This window comes from Dromiciops gliroides, chromosome 1 (genome assembly GCF_019393635.1).
Source record: "Dromiciops gliroides isolate mDroGli1 chromosome 1, mDroGli1.pri, whole genome shotgun sequence".
In the NCBI taxonomy this organism is placed as follows: Eukaryota; Metazoa; Chordata; class Mammalia; order Microbiotheria; family Microbiotheriidae; genus Dromiciops; species Dromiciops gliroides.
Window position 1 is genome coordinate 634,031,023 of NC_057861.1, and position 18,255 is coordinate 634,049,277.

The window sequence follows — 18,255 nt, forward strand, 5'->3', positions numbered from 1 at the left end:
AGCTCCTTGTGGGCAAGAGACTTTCATTTTTATCTTTGTATCACCAATACTTAAAGTGACTGTAGGCATAAGGACGTAGGACGTGCTTACTGATTGATTTTTTTAAATCTTATGGACGAGGATGGTGAAATGAGCATAATGTCATTAAATAGTGAGAAACAGTGGAAAGAAAAGCAAGTTTATAGAAAGCTTAGCAAGAAACTCAGCTAAGTCATATTAGAAAGGATGAAGCTGGAAGGATGGCAAACATGGAAAATGGAAAAGGTCTATCAGAATAGCTAAAACAAACTCTTCTCTCTGTCACTGACAGTGGAACCAGCACATTTGCACCTAATCATAGTTCCTGAAGTCTTGAACTAGGAGTAGACATGTTGCTAAAGAGAGAAAAATGGGTATTGCAGCAGAATCAGGGCAAGTATACACAGAAGGCCTTTTCTTTTACATATATATATATATATATATATATATATATACACACACACACACACACACACACACACACACACACACACACACATATATATGCACACATGCACACATACATACATGTATATATACAAACAGGCTTACTTACATGCATATATATATATACACACACATATATATATACATACATGTATATATACAAACAGGCATACATACATGCATATATATGTGTATATATCGATATCTATCTATTCCATAGCAGACCACATCTTTGAAGTTACACAATTGACCTAACGGTACCTGGAATACAAGATTCCATTGTACTTTCTGTTTGCTGTAAAAATGCATTTGATATATTACAGCAAATGCTGTTTTAAGGCCCATCTTCAAAATATCAGAATCATAAACAATTCCTTGAAAGATGTAGCAGAAATAACTTTGTTCAGTGATCTTCTCCTTATTAACATCAATTGAGGCATAAAACAGGGTGATAATATGCTCACCATAAGTGTTTGCTTTTGCCATAAAGGATATTTTGCACAAAGCCCAAGTGTAAATTCACTGTAGATTGTGAGGTTCTCCAGATGTTTATGGATGACAACGTGGTTGCAGCAAGCCCGGGATCATTGCAGAGCTTCCTAAATGAGATCCATAATCACTCAAGGGTTCAGAATCCTCTAACTAGCTGTACAAAAAACAAAGTGACTGAAAAAAAAACCATCGTCCAGACTACATTTAACAGGGCTCAGAATTGAACAGTAGGGAAAAAAAGGGGGAGTTCTAGATTGCCTTTTGGAAACTGTGTAGTGCTTTTAGTGGTCCCAAAGTAGCTCCCTGATTCAGTAGTCTAAAAATGGCTAGTGGTATCCCTAAAATGTCAGTCTATTGAGAGAAAGGCCTCCAGTATGCTGGGAGGATTAATAGGAGCATGTTACCAATTGGCAGAATACATGGGTAGGTTCCAATCTTCTTGGTTGGTGGGAGTACACCAGGTCAGGGTATTAAAGAAGTAAATTTTTAAAGTGACAACATAAAGCAAAATATAAACAAATCCAGCATAGTTTGCTACCTTTTTCATAAAGTCATAATTTATGAGTCATAGCTCTTCTCTTTTTTTCTTTTTATGGCCTCAAAGAAAAAAGAAATAGATGCTCGACTTCTTTCTCCTGCTTCCTTAATTTATTATCAAAACTGCAGGGCTTTTGTTTGGTTTGCCACTTATAAACTTCTCTCTTACTTATCAGAAGGAGAAGTTCTGGAGGGGAAAAAAGTGTCTTTTTTTGCGGCGGGGGGGTGGGTTCATCATCTGAATAGAAACAGAAAGCCTAGGTGCATATCTCATGTCAGCAGGGTAAATACTTCTGGCTGTCTCTTCCCAATCAGTAGGGAATAATTTTCCACTTCAAAGGAGGCAGAATTTTTCCTCTTGGGAAAGAAATTTACTACTGTTAGGGCATTTACTGGTAATTTGTATGCACTGTTCCCCTTAGCAACCAACAGTTTTTACAACTTGCCTATCATGGAGATTAAAATGAAATCTAGTCTTACTATTGCAACTCTTCTAAAAATGTTCAGTATCTCTTCTAGGACAAACCATTTGCAAACAACATTTAAACAGAAGACAGATTATAAAAGAGATTTAAAGTTTCTTAATGCTCCTGTGTTATACAAAAGTGCCTACTCTTTTCCATTTAAACTCATCAAAACAGCAAATGTAGTCATATTTTGACTTTTGAATGCCATTTTTAGTGTCTTGTTAGTCCTGTTATTCTGATATAGGTGTTGAATAATGTAGTTAGTTTTTTCACTATTGCTTTCTATTTCTTAGTCTGCTTTTCCTCCCCCAACAGATTGGTTAAAGTAACTCTATATGGATCCCAGATAAAATTGTACAACATTGAAACTGCTGTGCCATCAGTATTGAAACCTGACCTCATTGATGTGTGAGTAGTATGGACTTTTTTGCCACCTAGGTGTAAAAGTTCTGTTTTTTAGGTACAAGATTTTCTCCGACAAGGTTCTTATAAGGTCTAGGGAAGTCAAGGAGTGAGGGTGGGGTGGAGATGAGAATACTAATTATAAGTAAGCTGCTCCTCTTCCCTAAATATACATTTGTGCTTCAGGTCTTTTCCTCCCCTTTCCTTCTTTCTACTTATCTTCTTTAGCCATACTCATTCTCTGTCTTCTTCCTTTCCACTCTCCATCCTTCTCTCCTTCTTCCTTTCTTACCTCCTCTTTTCCTTCTTTCCTTCTCTTCCTTTTTCCTTTTTTCCCCACTTTCTACCCCTCCTCCCTATTCTTTCCCTGTCCTTCTTACACCTTCCCCTTTTTCTTATCTTTACCCCTTTTGTCCCTTTTCCTTTCTTTTTTCTCTTCTTCTGCTCTGCCTCATCTTCTTGCTCACCTCCCTCCTCTCATCTTCTCTCTTCCTCTCCTACTTATCTTCTTCCCTTTCTCTTCCCATATGTTGCTCTCCTTTTCCTTCTACCTTCACTAGCTTTCTGGATTTGGAGAGTGTGAGCACAGTATAAATGCATGATTTTCTCATCCACTAGGATGGATGATGGCTATTAGTATTAGTATAGCCAGCTTTTAAAGAACTCTGAAGTTAGACTCATGGAAAATAAAATAGTATATCTGATGGTACTTTGATTTGTCTTTGCTAAAGATACACTTCTTTCTCTTATTTTCCCTGAGATAGGTATCTCATTATTGCATCAGTAAATACAAGCTAATGGAGGCAGAACCATAGGACTGATTGGTGACAATTACAGGAATATACATTTCAGTTTAATATAAGGAAGAGCTTCTTAAAAATTACAACTCTATAAATGGAATGGGCTGCCTTTGTGGTAGTGAACTTCATCATTGAAGGTTTTCAGTTTCTGACTGGTTAGATTTTTTGGGAATAATTTAGAGAGGATTTATGCTTTGGGTAAATGTTGGACAGGTAACTTGTGAAGTTACTTCTCAACTCTAAAATTCTGTGAATCCAGCATCTCCTTCTCCCAGATTTTCCAGGTATACATCTAGCTCCTTTATAAATGTTAAGGGCTAAAATTCTAGCTAGTCTGTCTAAAATATCTAATGAGTGGTCGCCAATAAATTATAAGCTTTAGCAAGAGTTAGACTTTTAAGCATTTATTAAGGAGAATAAGAATTTGGTAAAGAGAGAGAAAGGCCTAGATTCCTATCTATTAAAGGGAGAGCACATTTCTAGCTCCCTTCTCCGCCAGCGTCCCCAGGAAAGAGAGCGAGACTGAGCGCCAGTCTCTTCCTTCCTCCTCCCACTAGCCCGCGTCACTTTCTGACTCCTGGTCTTGCCCTCAAAGACCTTCCCTTCATGGGCAGAACTCCTCTACAGTAAGTATCCAGCAGGTGGCGTTATTCCAATCGTTACATAAATTTATATTTGATACATTAAGTAAAATCTTCAGATTGGAAAAGTAAACTTTGTCATCTCTTCTTCAGCAATTCCTTCTTATAAGTAGGGTAAAGAGCACAATTATCAAGCTGATCCTGTGTACAAAATAACTAGAGTAGTGCTCCGACTTCTAGAAATTTCAACAACCTAAAGCTCATATTTTCTTTAAGTGGCTTTAAGATGGTAATTTTTCAAGCATCTTTTGTTTAGTGAGTTTGACCACTACCATCACTTTCTTGAGGAGGACATAGCATTGCTTTTTATTTCTCTTCCATTTGTTAATAATTCCTAAATTTTAATTGATGTATAAGGCACAGTGCAAAATCTGGAGAAAGCAAAGCTGGTCCAGTCTTCTAAAATTTATCATGTAGCCAAGAAGACTCCTGAGCTCCAGAATTTTATTTCTATTTTAGTGCCTTAATAAAGTCATCTTAAGTACCTGCCACTTAGGAACTGTAATTAAAGCTTATTTTAATTAAACATTTAATAGCTGGCCTACAACTGTTCATGTGAAAATAAGCTAGTAATTCTGAACATTATACATTATTTTACAAGTTGTATTATATATCTTTGTAATTTTACCATTTTCTTGATTATTATACTGTGAAGTGTCCAGCATTTTTCATTTTATTTGGTGTTCCATGAAAAGGTAACAGATTTCCACTGTCTCTGTCACATATTTTGAAAATAGATTTTAATACCACTTTTGTAAAATATAAGGTTGATGGAATTCCTTCCCACAAGAAAACTAAGTTGGTGATAGATTATTACCATAAGCTTTAAAATGTAGTCTTCTTTCTCTTTTCCCAGTCATGCTCAGTCCCTGGCAGCACTCCAGGCTTACTCTCATTGGTTAGCACAATTTTATAGTGAAGCTCATCGACAGAACCCACAACAGTTCATCTCGCTGGTCTCCACTGCCATGGAAGCAGTCACACCTCTTATTAGTTCCAAGGTATTGAAACAGAGAGAGCCAGTTTTGGCTCAGGGTTGGGAGTCAATAAAAATGATTTTAAAATCCACTTTCTGTGTGGAAGGGTCAAAAACTTTTGCAGAGGCCAGTATTTTCAATAAATGCTTATGTCAAACACCTGTGTGTGTGTACCTGTTGTGCATTTGACCCGGATATGTGGACAGTCCTTACATTTATGTATGTAACATTTTGTAGCTTATAGGTACTTTCTTCAAAACAATCCAGTAAGGTAACCAGAGTTTTATTACTTAGGTTAAGGGTTTTCAGCTAGGTCTCAGAGCTAGTATTTGAGAGAACCAATGCTTGAAAATCAGGTTTTCTAACTCTGGTGTTCTTTCTACAAGTAGACCATATACTTACTACCTCTTCAGGCCCATATCTTTTTGTTGTCTTCACCTCATCTTTTGTTAGTCTCTGCTAATGTTTGAGCAGATAAAGGCACCAGTATATTCACACTCAAGATAGTCTGATCCATGTGCAGTCATTACTTAATCTTGAGAGATATTTAAAAATTTCTCCAGAAGCATGTCATATTTTTAAGAAAGGAGTGGAGGTAGGAAATGCCTGTGTTTGATTTTGCTTTGCACATTTTTCAGTAAATATCTATTAATTGGATTTGACAACTAGGTATAAGGAATTGGACCTATTGCCCTCAGAACTTCTGTTCCTAAATTCATGTTTATCCAGTAAACATTCTTCTGCTGAAGGAAAGCATGATAAAATGTAATAAAGGAAGTATAATCACAGATGGAAAGTATTCAATTAATAGTCTTTTGGCATTGCCTAAGGGAATATTCTATAAAAACACTCATGTTTAGAGATATGGTAAAGGACTTTTTCTCACTATAAAGATGTGGTTACCATAATGGTTGAAACATTGTATTAAGTACTATGGTAGAAGCAAATGAAGCCTACAAAAAAAATGAGATACAATTTTGATTAATATTTATGTCAACAAAGTTGACTATAATGACTACATAATATTTAATATGTAATATTTAATGACTATAGAAAAGGACTTTGTTCTTGATTATTTCTGGATTCTTGGCTTGTATCACTTTTATTTTAGAATATGCTTAGAGATGACTGTCTTTTCCTATGGAGCTATTAAACTCTTGTTAAAACTTCCTTTCTGGTTTGAGGCTGGTAGAGGGATTGAGGAAGTTGCGCAGTGGCATCATGGTAGCAGTAAAAATAATAGAAAATATACTGAGGACTGCTTCTCTAACCCACCTCCCACCCCTTTAGGCCAAGCCAGATCAGTGGGTGCCAGTTGGATAATAATGAGGAGAGTATTAATAATAAAGGTAGAGTGAATAGAGTGACACTTTCTTGGCTGGTGCCAGAAGGGTCTTACGATTTTTCCTGTCTTGGCTAAGAAATGGTAATCCCTATTCCCTCACGATGCCCTGGGGACCTGTAATTCTTTTCCATCTCTTTGTTATTTACCTTTTGAAGTTGAAACATCAGTATGATAATGGATACTAGACTTCATTAGTAGAAATACAGTCCTCCAGGTAAAGGAAAATTTGATGATTCCACCTTCTTCTGGTCAAGTCACAGATGAAGTATCCAAGTTTTGAACACCATGTTTTAGGAAGAATATTAAAAAGCTAGAAGGTGATGGTAAAAAAAAGTCTTGAAGGCGTGTTATAAGAAGTATCGTTTGAAGTGACGAAGATTGTTTAGTCTGAAGAAGAAAAGATTTGTGGTTGGGAGAGCAGAGTGTCATAAAAGTGATGTTTGTTTTATATTTGAAGGATTGTCATATGGAAGAGGAATTATGATTAGATTTCTTTTGTTTGACCTTGGAGGGCTAAACTTTATTGAACTCATGGCAGGGAGTATAAGGAGGCAGTATTTAGCCTAACCTAAGGGGGGAGATTCTCATAGAAGTTAGAGCTGTTCAAAAATAGACTACATCTGGAGGTGGTGTATTTTCTGTTACAGGTGTAGGATGACTTTAAACAGATGTTGGATGACCATTGTGGCAGATGTTGTAAAGGGAACATATGTTTTAGGTGGTTTTTGGACTAGCTCTCTCAAATCCCTGCTAATTCTGATAGGATGTTTTAAGTGTGAATGTAAATGTGGCCTCCTTTAGGAAACCTTTTCTTACCACCATAGCTAAGCATGATATTTCCTTCTTTCATGATTTATCTTTGATGTTTATCTTGGTTCTTACCATAAAATGACTTCTTGATTGTTTATTTTTAAATTACTGTATTGTATTAATTTTTTTATTTTCCCCTACTCCACAAAGATTGTGAACTCATGAAGTACAGGGACTATCTTTTATTTATTTGCAGGGACCCAGTAATTACTGGCTTTTTAGTCTGGCCTATTATTCTAAGGACATGTAAGATGGTCACATTTGAGTCAGTTGTCAGGCACTTATCTAGTGCTTACCATGAGTAAAATTCATTATAAGTACTAAGCTTTGTGAGATAGGTTTAAAAAAAACTATTTGAAAATTTTTTTAAAAAGCACAGGAATGAGAGAAGAATAAAAAGGTTGCAATAAATTATAAATTGTAGATGAGTGCCGTTAAAGCATTAACCTAGAGAATGATCCTTGGTGAAGTTAATTAGAGAAGACTTCTTAGAGGAGAGATGAGTTTGGAGTCCCATCTATATAGGGTGTGCAAGTAGAGAAAGAAGGTCATTGCAGGCAGGAGAAGTAATGTGACTAAAGGCAGACACAATAAGATGAGGGTTGTAAGGTATGGCTTCATTTAAACAGAGGGACTGTGATGGGAGAGTATCAAGAGGTAAGGTAGAGTAGGGATTTGGTGCATAGTTGAGACAACTTGGTGTGTATATTTTATTTTAAAGTTTATTGGGAGTAAAATTTAAAAAGGGTGATAGAAAAGAGCCTGGCTATATGTTCAGGGTGAATTAGGACAGGTTGAAATTTATGGCAGAGACTACTGAAGTAGTCCAGACGTAAAGTCTGAGGAAATAGTGAGAAAAGGTGGAATCTGAGTGAAATCACAGAGAAAGAATTTTTTGTGATTTGAGAATTGTGCTGTGATTATTATTGAAATTTGGTTCAGGAAAGAGCTTACAGTGTTTTGTTTTAACATCCTTCCCTGTATCCTTTCCATAAATGGAATTATTGAGTGCTGTCATTCTTCCTCAGGTACAAGAGAAGTTACTCTTGTCTGCGTGCCATTTACTGGTCTCATTAGCCACGACAGTGCGGCCAGTCTTTCTCATCAGCATCCCAGCAGTTCAGAAAGTGTTCAACAGAATCACAGACTCCTCTGCTCAGCCACTTGTGGAGAAGGTAAGAGTTAAGATAAGTTCTTTAGCTGGATTGTTGTTATGGCTCTTGTCCATAACTTTAGATAAATATTTACTTTAATATCTTCCACTAAACGACTACTTTTTGTAGTTGTTAGGGTTGAAGTGCTAAGGTGATCACATTCTAGTATTCTAACCTAAGCTATTTAGGAAGTTCTGGTTTGGGAACAGGATCATACAAAGAGATTTTGCATCATTCTCCTTCAGGAACAGGTATTTCAACTCCAAATGTGAAAGTGCTTTACATTTGCTGTATGGTACACCATGGTCTGATTTTTTTGAGAGGGATAGATTTCATACAGGCAGCCCCCTTGATTAGCTCCTGAGAAGTCTTAAGTTAAAAGTCAAGGGTAGGGGAAATAAGCTGTTACATACAATTCAGAGCTTTTGTGGGGTGGAGGTGGGGGTATGATAAGAATCATTAGCTACAAACACAAGGAACTCAAAAGACATTTTCTTTGAGTTTCTTTGAAAATCTCCTAACAATACTGTATATAGTTACCCAGTTAGAGAAAATAATAATTTGAGCCAGGAGCGTGGTAGTTAAACTTCCCTACTTGGCCCACTCCAAAAAGGCAGGAGTGGGGTGGGGTCTTTATGTATTTGTATTACTTGTTGAAGTCCTGTGTGTGTGATTCTGATGCCATTGTATGCTTGTGGATTCCCATTCTTTTTTACACATTGTTTTTTTTACACATGGCTGCTTTTCTTAGGCCCAGGTGTTGGTATGCCGAGCCCTCTCCAATGTACTATTGCTGCCGTGGCCAAATCTCCCAGAGAGTGAACAGCAGTGGGCAGTGCGTTCAACAAACCATGCCAGCCTCATTTCAGCTCTGACCCGAGACTATCGCCACCTGAAATCCAGTGCCATTGTCCCACAGAGGAAGATGCAGCTCGAAGACAGTAAGTGTATTAGGTTACTGGTTAATAACAATAATGACCTGATATAGGTCTTAAAGGTTTCAAAAAATTTTGTCATCCATGCTCATTTGACTTGGAGAATGTGTAGAAATAGATGTATTTGTGTTTTATGGAGGAGGAAACTGAGAGCCAGAGAGAGAAAGTGATTTGCCTTAAATCCACACTGCTAATTTAGTGGAAGAATTATCTACCACACCATTTTTCCTGCTTTCTGCAGTTGTCTGAATAAGGAGGCTCTGTGATTAAGGGAGAAATGGGTTTCTTGATTAGTGTTCATGGGTTCATCCTTTCTCACCCTTCCTCCCTAGCTATTGAATAATATCTACTTTACAAAGGCTAAATTTATCGATACGAATACCCAGGATCAAGTAAAACCATCTATTCTGGAATATACTCTGAGTGTCAGTATTTACCTGGAGTTTGGGGTTGAAGGTAATGGATGTAGAGATGGAAAGGACCACAGAGGCCATTTAGTTCAACTCCCAGTTTGTTGATGATGAAGCTGGGACTTAGGAGGTTAAATAGGGAGATTAAATGCTTTGTCCAGTCATAGGGGCTGAGAATTCCAGAGAGCTCCTTTGCCAGTGCTCCTCCTCTGTACCGTGCTGTTATCTAGATCTGAAAGGAAAAATCACGTGTATATTTACTGTACTCTTGCCCAAAATACCTGTCGTGTCTCTTGAATTGACTTGATTCCCACTGCATTCATGTAGAGGTCTGGGGCTTCTGCCTCCTCAAGGGTGATTTTGGTATTTTTCCTGTGGACCCCATTTTGGTGGGTGAAGCTCAAAGAGGCAGATGAGTTGAGAAGTTTAGCAGGTAAAGTTTTTTTTAAAAAATGGATTACAGTCGAGTGTATTTAATTTCTTTATCTTGCAAGGTATATACCTAGTCAATAAAGATTTGAATTGTTCCCATAGTGAGGCTGCTGAATGAGTATTACAACTGATAACTGAACATGTTTACACTTCCCTGTGTTCCTTACTTGGTCTGTCCTTTGAATACATCATGACCTGTAACTTAATCTTGATTTATAGCCAAAGTGATTATCCACCAGACACTTAGTGTCTTAGAAGATATCGTGGAAAGTATCTCTGGGGAAGCTACAAAGTCTCGGCAGATTTGCTATCAGTCGCTGCAAGAATCTGTTCAGGTTTCACTGGCCCTCTTTCCAGCCTTTATTCATCAGTCAGGTATGAATGAGCTCCAAGGCTTTCAGTGATTTATGGGGCTAATGAGAATGAGGGCCAAGCACTCCTTTAAAGAAAACTGGGTTAGTGCAAGTACAGCACTTCAACTTGCTTAAGTGGAATGAGAATCAAACATGGAAAATGATTATTTTCTGTTTGGTGAGTTTGGTTCTGAGTATAGAATTTAACAAGGCAATTGATCATGTTCCATTGTAATGAGCCACTGTCCATGAACCACTTCCACCTTCAGTTTTCTTCAGTCCCTGTTGTATCTAACATGGGAGATTGAGGTAGATGACAGTAATTTGGATCCAATTGGTAGTCTTCAAAATGATGTACAGCAAGTGTCTTATTAGTCCCATTGGCATAAAGTACTCTGGCCATGTAGACTTAGTTTGCATGTCTTTTGGGCATGCTATTTGAATTACATGAAAGCAATTCAGGAATATCTCAGCAAATATTTGTTGAGTGTCTCATATACAGAGAGTTTGTTATCTAGGCAAGAATGTACCAAACAAGGCAATTTCTCATCAGGAAATGAAAGACATTACATGTAACTAGTATTTTCTGTAATTCAGTTTTTAAAATTCAGTCTCTATAATATGAATCATACATTCATTAGCTACTTATCCCCTAAACAGAGATTTTTGACTATAGATGGAAATTGATAAAGCCCTCTCATGTTAACACAAATGCTTGTTTCTCTCAGTATGAGTACGCCATGATCTACTCTGCATTGCAAATCATATAATCATATTTATGGACTAGGGAATTTGTTCGGCTTCCAGAGGAGCTTAATTTCCTACAAAGAATGTTCAGGCAGAGGTTGACCATTCCAAAGTTATTTTCTCAGCAGCCCTTAATCTTTTTCTCCTTCCCAGTATTACTTATAGTAGCATCAGTGGATATGTCTCTCATCATAAATAGTTTAGGGGAAATGGCCATAGAGTTTAGAATTGACCATAGAGTTTGTAGGAGAGAGTTTATTGAGCACAGGGCTTCGTGTTTGCCACTTTCTTCATGCCTTTGATTGGTTTATTTTGTGTTTATTAGATGTGACTGACGAGATGCTGAGTTTCTTCCTTACCCTGTTTCAAGGCCTTAGAGTACAGATGGGTGTGCCTTTCACTGAACAGATCATACAGACCTTTTTAAACATGTTTACCAGGTAACTGCAGATATTATTAAAGTATTTCTGTGTCTGTTTCAAGATCCATAAATGTTTGAATAATTCTTCCACTTGCTGTGTAGGAATTGCATTGGCTTGTGTTATAAGAATTTCTTGTGTTTCATTGTCTTTTCCCCCGCCACATTTCTTTAGAGAACAGTTAGCTGAAAGTATCCTCCATGAAGGAAGTACTGGCTGTCGGGTGGTTGAGAAATTTCTGAAGATCCTTCAGGTGGTAGTGCAAGAACCTGGCCAAGTGTTCAAGCCTTTCCTCCCGAGCATCATCTCACTGTGCATGGAGCAAGTCTGCCCCATCATAGCTGAGGTAAGGTCCTGGAAGCAGGATAGTCTAAGGGATCCCCCTTGCTGGTGGTGGTGGTGATTAACAAGGTTAAACCTTGTTTAAGTTTTTTGACCAAGTGCTTGAAGATGTTCCTTCCCACCACCCCCGCTTTACATTTCTAGCGGTGAGAAACCTGGCTTGGAAGTTTCTCTGACTACTATAAAGGATTCATTAGAAACTTATGAGTTTAATTGTACATGTATAACCTGTATCTGAATGCATACCCCCTGGGAGGGGAGGGGAGAGCAAGAAGGAAGGATAGAATTTGGAACTCAAAACTAAATAAAAATGTTTATTAAAATTTTTTTTAATTAAAAAAAAGAAACTTATGTGTTGCAGAGTAATGAGTTTATTTTAACTTTTGAAAAAAATGAGTCAGTGGTAATTTTTTGGAAAGATTTTATTTTGATAGCTTTTAGTTATTCACTTGTGCTACTTCTGCTGTTTTGCTGCCCTAAGTTTTGGGGGCTCTTATTGTCTGTATGTCTTTTATGCATGTCTATAATTATATTCTTCCTTAAGATAGAGTTAAATATGTTAAAGCCATTATGATCTTAGAATTCTTGGCCTCTGCCCTCTGATTTAGTTGAGCCTTAATAGATTAATGTGAATTCGAGAGCTGCTCTTGAGATAAAATGTTCCCATTATTTTGGCATACTGCCTTACTAGTGACTAGGTAATATGGACTCGAGGTGAGGGTAGGTGTAGGGCAGCTTATTGAGAAAGTAATTGTGGCTGCAGTACTAATATGTGTGTGTAATTATCTATGTATGTGTGTATGTATGTAAATGCTAGATACTCTGGGCATCGTGGTTATGCCCTGTCCCTGAGTGCTTTGAGTTGAGAAGTGTAGTAGAGGCTGGAGATTAACTTGTGTTTGTTATGACACCCATAACAATAGATCTGGATCTTTCCTTTTTACCCCTGGGACCTCATCAGTCTTCTAGGGCCTCAAAAACTGGCTAATGTTATTAAAGTGGCACCCTACACCTCAGGGGGACTTGTTTCCTCTTTTAAAAGTGTCTCTTTACCCTGGCTTTCTTGGGGAGTCCAAAACCTTTGCTCTTTCTACTCTGTGGAGGACAGAGTTGTGTTCATTTGATACAAGTGCTGGCCTGCTTCCATAAGGCCAAAAAACTTCCTTAGGTAGGTATTCCTGTTCTAGAGAAGGGGAAAGAGACATTAGCATTTACCAAGAGTGTTAAACGTAATTTGGCTACTTTTTGAAGCAGAAAAAGCAGTAAATACTCTCATTTCTGCCTCTGCTCAGAAGCCCTCTGGAGTGCCACCATAAGGTAATACTGTCAGGAGTTGTACACTTGAGCCTGAGCTCCCTCTTTGATTTTGCTCTACTTCCTTGGGTAGGTCTTACAGGGTGCCCAGCCTCACCGGGCTTTGGTGAGGAAAGCATTTCGTAAAATGCTGTATGAACATGACCAGTTATGATTTCTAAGTTGAGGTTGCTCCTGACGCCTTCAAAGGGAAAGTTCTAAACTGGCTCCCAAATCCTAACCTAGATTTGGCCCATGATTAAGCCAAAGCATTCCTAATTCATTTCAGCTGAGGATTCAAATGGAGGGTTGGTTTTTGCCTTTTACCACACACAACACATCTCTCTGAGGAACTGCGATCTTACTGTAACCAGACAACTCATCAGCCTTTGATATGAGTAGTTTCTCTCTTAGCCAGAGAATCTGAAGGCATTTCTGTGTTTCCCAGCGTCCCTCTCCTGATGTGAAGGCTGAATTGTTTGAACTACTTTTCCGGATTCTCCATCACAACTGGAGGTATTTCTTCAAGTCCAGTGTCTTGGCCAGTGTCCATAGAGGAATTGCAGAAGAGCAGATGGAAAATGAAGTACAATTTAGTGCCATCATGCAGGTATTTTGAAAACCTTGGAATTGATCACTTAAGTATAGAGTAAGAGTTAGAAAGTATTCTTGAGAAAGAAAAGTGTTAGTTTTTTGTGTCATGGACTCTGTTGAAAACCCATGAACACCCCTTCTCAGACTAATGTTTTAAAATTCTTAAAATAGGGTTATGAAGGAAACCAGTTATACTGAAATAGTTATCAAATTATTTTTTTAAAAATAGTTCATGGACCCCAGGTGAATAACCCCTGGTCTGACAGCAACTTGTAGTGTGACCCAATAAATAGCATGCATGAGTCTAATTTAATTTTTGTTGTTTTTGTTGATTTTAAAAAATTGATATCTGAAAATAGAAAATTTAATATTACCTCTAGTTTGTACTGTATGAGTTTAACTGCTTTTATGCTGCATTTTATAATTGAATCAGCTTTTCATCTGAGTTAGTTTAAAGTTAGAAGTTAACTTGTTACCATCCCCAAAAGATTTATGAGTTGTTGCTTATCTTTTTAAAATTTTCTCTTCCAAGGAGAAAGAAAGTCTAGTACTAGCAAAGATTACAAGATTTACTAGAATTCCCTTTATTGCTTAATAAGTCTCTCTGCAACTTGCTCCCACCCCATGCCACTCCTCTTTCCACAAGTATCTTCAACCCTGCTGGCCTGTCTTAGAGAGTTCATCTCTTTAATAAAACTCACACCAGGGGCAGCTAGGTGGTGCAGTGGATAGAGCACTGGCCCTGGTTTCAGGAGGACCTGAGTTCAAATTTGACCTCAGACAGTTACTAGCTGTGTGACCCTAGGTAAGTCACTTAACCCTCATTGCCCTGCCTAAAACAAACAAACAAACAAACAAACAAATAAAACTCACACTTATCCCATTCCCAGAGGCTTACATAGTTCAAGGATACAGTGTATTTAAGACCCAAGAAATTCCCGGTATTGTCTATTCTTAAATCAACTAAGATGAAGACTCTACATTTGCTTCCCTTTCCCATCAAAGAGTAACCCTTAATCCATAATCATTTTAGGGGGCAATCAGACTGTTCCTACCATAGCCAAGAAGTTATGAGGAATTATAAGTTGTGGTAGCCTAGCCTGATGAGGAGCTGTTAAGGCTGTTCCTAACTGGGTAATGGTTGGGAGATATAAAGCACACAACTCCAAAGAGAGCTGTGTTCATTGAGTAGAACATAGGGGTTTTTAAGATAGGTGTATAGGCTCAGGTGTTTCTTCACCTGACAGGTGAAGCTAATTTATTTAAACAGACTAAATGATTATATCCCATTTTAACAAGTGCAGTTTATTTCATCAAGAATTTAAGTCCCTTCTGTATGCAAGGTTCTGTGTGAGTTATACAAAGACAAAAAAGAAATAGTCCTTGCCCTCAAGTAGCTTATATTCTACAAGGGAGATTTAACAGACACCTTTTTTAAAAACATCATTATGTTTGCCCCAAGGGGGCAATTTAATACCAAAATTAAGATGTGAGAAGTATTGGGGTGGTCAGAAAGTTATAGTTATACCTGTAAATTTAACAAGAATACTATATTCAGCTCTCCTGTGAGGTTTAAACAAACCCCTTCAAAATGGTTTCAGTCTGTTCTTGAAATATTTGCTAATTTTATTTCCTAGGCTTTTGGACAATCTTTTCTCCAGCCTGATATCCACTTATTTAAACAAAATCTCTTCTACCTGGAGACTCTGAACACCAAACAAAAGTTGTATCATAAAGTAAGTTCTACTCCTCCTTTAGAAATGCTTTCTTTGGTTAGGTGCTGCTGTGAGAGTCCATTTTCTTAGATTAGTCATTTCTTGAATACTTGAGAAAGCTTATTTGTTATTTGCTTACCTGCTTGGGGTGGGGGTGAGGGGGGGAACTAAGAAGTAGAGGTTTCCTGGTGCTATAACTGTGACCATATATATTGAAAACTGTCATCTTTTCTACCTGCAGAAGATCTTTAGGACCACCATGCTGTTTCAGTTTGTGAATGTGCTGCTTCAGGTCCTGGTCCACAAGTCACACGATCTGCTGCAAGAAGAGATAGGGATTGCCATTTACAACATGGCTTCAGTTGACTTTGACAGCTTCTATGCAGCCTTCCTCCCAGAGTTTCTGGCCAACTGTGATGGTGTGGATTCCAACCAGAAAAATGTTCTGGGGAGGAATTTCAAAATGGATCGGGTGAGAGGACAGAGAGGCCAGGCCACAGGGAAGGGCGGGTTTGGGCAACCTCATGGCCAGAGGCACCAATTCATCAGAGGGAGGTTGTGTTACTCCAGTTCCAGGGATGGTAAGGACTTGAATAGTTAGCTTGTACTAACACTTAGCTTGCCAGTGATTCATGTAGTACCCACTAGATTTTCTCATTGTCTTACATATTTAGTTTGACTTTGCTCTTTCTCTTGCTTTGGCTTTGAGGAAAGAAGTGTTCTTTGAAATTAGTTAGTGTTTCTGCTCTAGTTCAACTAACCAATTTGGGATGTACATTAGGTAGGGAGCCCATTAGTTGGGGGTGGTCACTTCCTGAACTTCAGAACTCTTTGCTTGGAAGTGGCTTTGTTCTTAGCTGAACACACCGCCACATAGTAATTGCTTAATAAATGCTATCTCTATTTATCTATCTGAACAATAAGCATGTCCTATAGGACCAGTCTAAACCTTTGCTGAAGCTAAAAGAATCACCTAGCCTCTATCTCCCAGAAATGGTGTAGGTGTACATTTATTTAGTCTGATAAAATTTGTTACTTAATGTTGTGATGTTTACTCCAGACCCTATGGCCATCAGCACATGAAAATGGAATACTTGATTGGTTACATACTTCTCCAGGTAAAAAAGCTAGCTGATTAGTCTATCCTGGCTTTTTCTTAGGGTTCTTTATTAGTCTTCACAGTATTAACTAATGTAGCTATGCAGGTCAAAGAAGTATTTGCCTGCCTCCTTTGTGTTGCCTGACTGTTTCTGAACTGGAGCCATTGAAGAAAGAAGAGGAGGTGCAGGCAGGTGTCTTGTGCAGTTCCTGTAGCCTTTTCATTGTGACAGTAGTCAAAAGAAAGCTAGAGATGGAAACAGATTGCAGTCCCCTGCTTGTTAGTAGCACAGGCTACATGTCAAGGTGACTGGGCCGCAAGCTGATGGACACACCAGCTAATTTCATTCACTGTTATCCTGACTTCCAGCTTCTTTCCTTGGCAAGACTGGCTTTAGTTGTCTGGTCATAATTATTGACCTCTTGTGGGAAAGCCTTTGTTGCTTTATTGCAGTCTGTTTTTTATCTCTTTCCCTACATAATAAAGAAATAGAATTTCCTTTTTATTCTTAATATCTGATAAATATGAAGAGTATAGACTCATAGTACATAGGAAGTGACAACTGCTGCCTCCCATTTTCCCCCTTTGGCTTTCTTTATCCCCATAGTCATTGGAGGTTTCTCTGATTTCTCTGGCTCTCTGGTACTCTGCTCTTAAACTTGAGGCTTTTCTGAATCTCTTAGTTTCTTCTCACTTTCCTTGAGTTTTAGATATGTTTTCACAGTTTTTTCTTTACTCCATAGATCCTCTGTTCTTCTTTGTCATAGAGTATATGTGATCCATTCCGCTATTTCTTACTGGAGGCTTTTTGAAATTCACCTTACTGGCATTAATTTTCAGTGTTCTAGTTTCCCACTTTTTGTTGTTGTTTATGTTGTTGTTAGAAATGCCTCAGACAGGAATACAAGACTCAGAAGGAAAAAAAAAAGCTTTCAAAGAGTTTTCTGCCTTGTTTGGGCATATGTTGAAGTCAGTAGATGTCTTCTGAATACTATTTGGCAAAATCAATCATCAAAATGTGTTTCTTGCCGTAATGGGCCTAGGAAATGGCTCGGTGATATTTTGCCACAAATGACATAAAGCTTCTCTGGTTATTGGAAAAAATTATAAGGGAATTTTGACCTTTGACTCCTCTTCATCACTTTCCAACTGATTTCAGAAGTATTGAAATGGTAATCAACATTCTGAGCTAATTGGGATGCTGGATAACCACATGTTACTGTTAACCAGCACAGGGCATGTAAGGAACAGACAGTTGCTTTATTGAGACTCCCGTAGGCTACTTTGCATGTATACAGCTTTGCTGTTTGTTTTAATAGGCATATAGTAAAAGGTGTCATATTTTAAGTATCCAGGATCTCGCAGTTTTATCCTAATAGCTGTGGACTGTTGCTAAACCCTCCAACACATGCTTCAGTATTTTCTCTTGACATTGGTCTTCATTTTTCTTTATGATGCAAAACCTGGTCCACCATATGTATTTCCTTTGGTTATCTTCTCTATGGCTACTGGACGTAAAATTACAGATTTTGAGTTGAAAAGGGACCCAAGAGGTCATCTAATCCAACACCCTCATTTTATAGATGAGGAAACCAGGGCCCAGAGAAGTTAGTAAGTGACTTGCTCAAGGTCACACAGGTGGTAAGTAGTAGAACTGGGATTCTTCTTAACTCCAAATGCCATGCTTTTTGATCTGCACCACCTAGTTTTTCCTACTGAAGGTCCTCAGCTTTCCCCGAGAAGGAATCACCAATGATATCAATAAACCTCTGGACTTTTCCCTATCAGGAGTTTTCACCCAGCTCCTCAACTGAACTCAGGGCAGA

At 38.1% G+C, this 18,255-nt stretch overlaps 1 protein-coding gene across 2 annotated transcripts in view; it reads left to right on the forward strand.

Annotated features, from left to right (window-relative positions):
• Window positions 1–18,255, forward strand: part of XPO6 (exportin 6) — a 127,617-nt gene that overhangs the window by 106,728 nt on the left and 2,634 nt on the right. Inside the window, exons 14-23 of one of the 2 annotated variants that reach the window (XM_043966316.1) lie at window positions 2,277–2,369; window positions 4,661–4,805; window positions 7,965–8,111; window positions 8,842–9,031; window positions 10,087–10,242; window positions 11,293–11,407; window positions 11,561–11,732; window positions 13,470–13,631; window positions 15,253–15,351; window positions 15,572–15,911. In XM_043966316.1, coding sequence (XP_043822251.1) covers window positions 2,277–2,369; window positions 4,661–4,805; window positions 7,965–8,111; window positions 8,842–9,031; window positions 10,087–10,242; window positions 11,293–11,407; window positions 11,561–11,732; window positions 13,470–13,631; window positions 15,253–15,351; window positions 15,572–15,911 — 1,619 coding nt within the window. The remainder of the gene's footprint in view (window positions 1–2,276; window positions 2,370–4,660; window positions 4,806–7,964; window positions 8,112–8,841; window positions 9,032–10,086; window positions 10,243–11,292; window positions 11,408–11,560; window positions 11,733–13,469; window positions 13,632–15,252; window positions 15,352–15,571; window positions 15,912–18,255) is intronic. The other variant, XM_043966323.1, reaches the window with a different exon arrangement.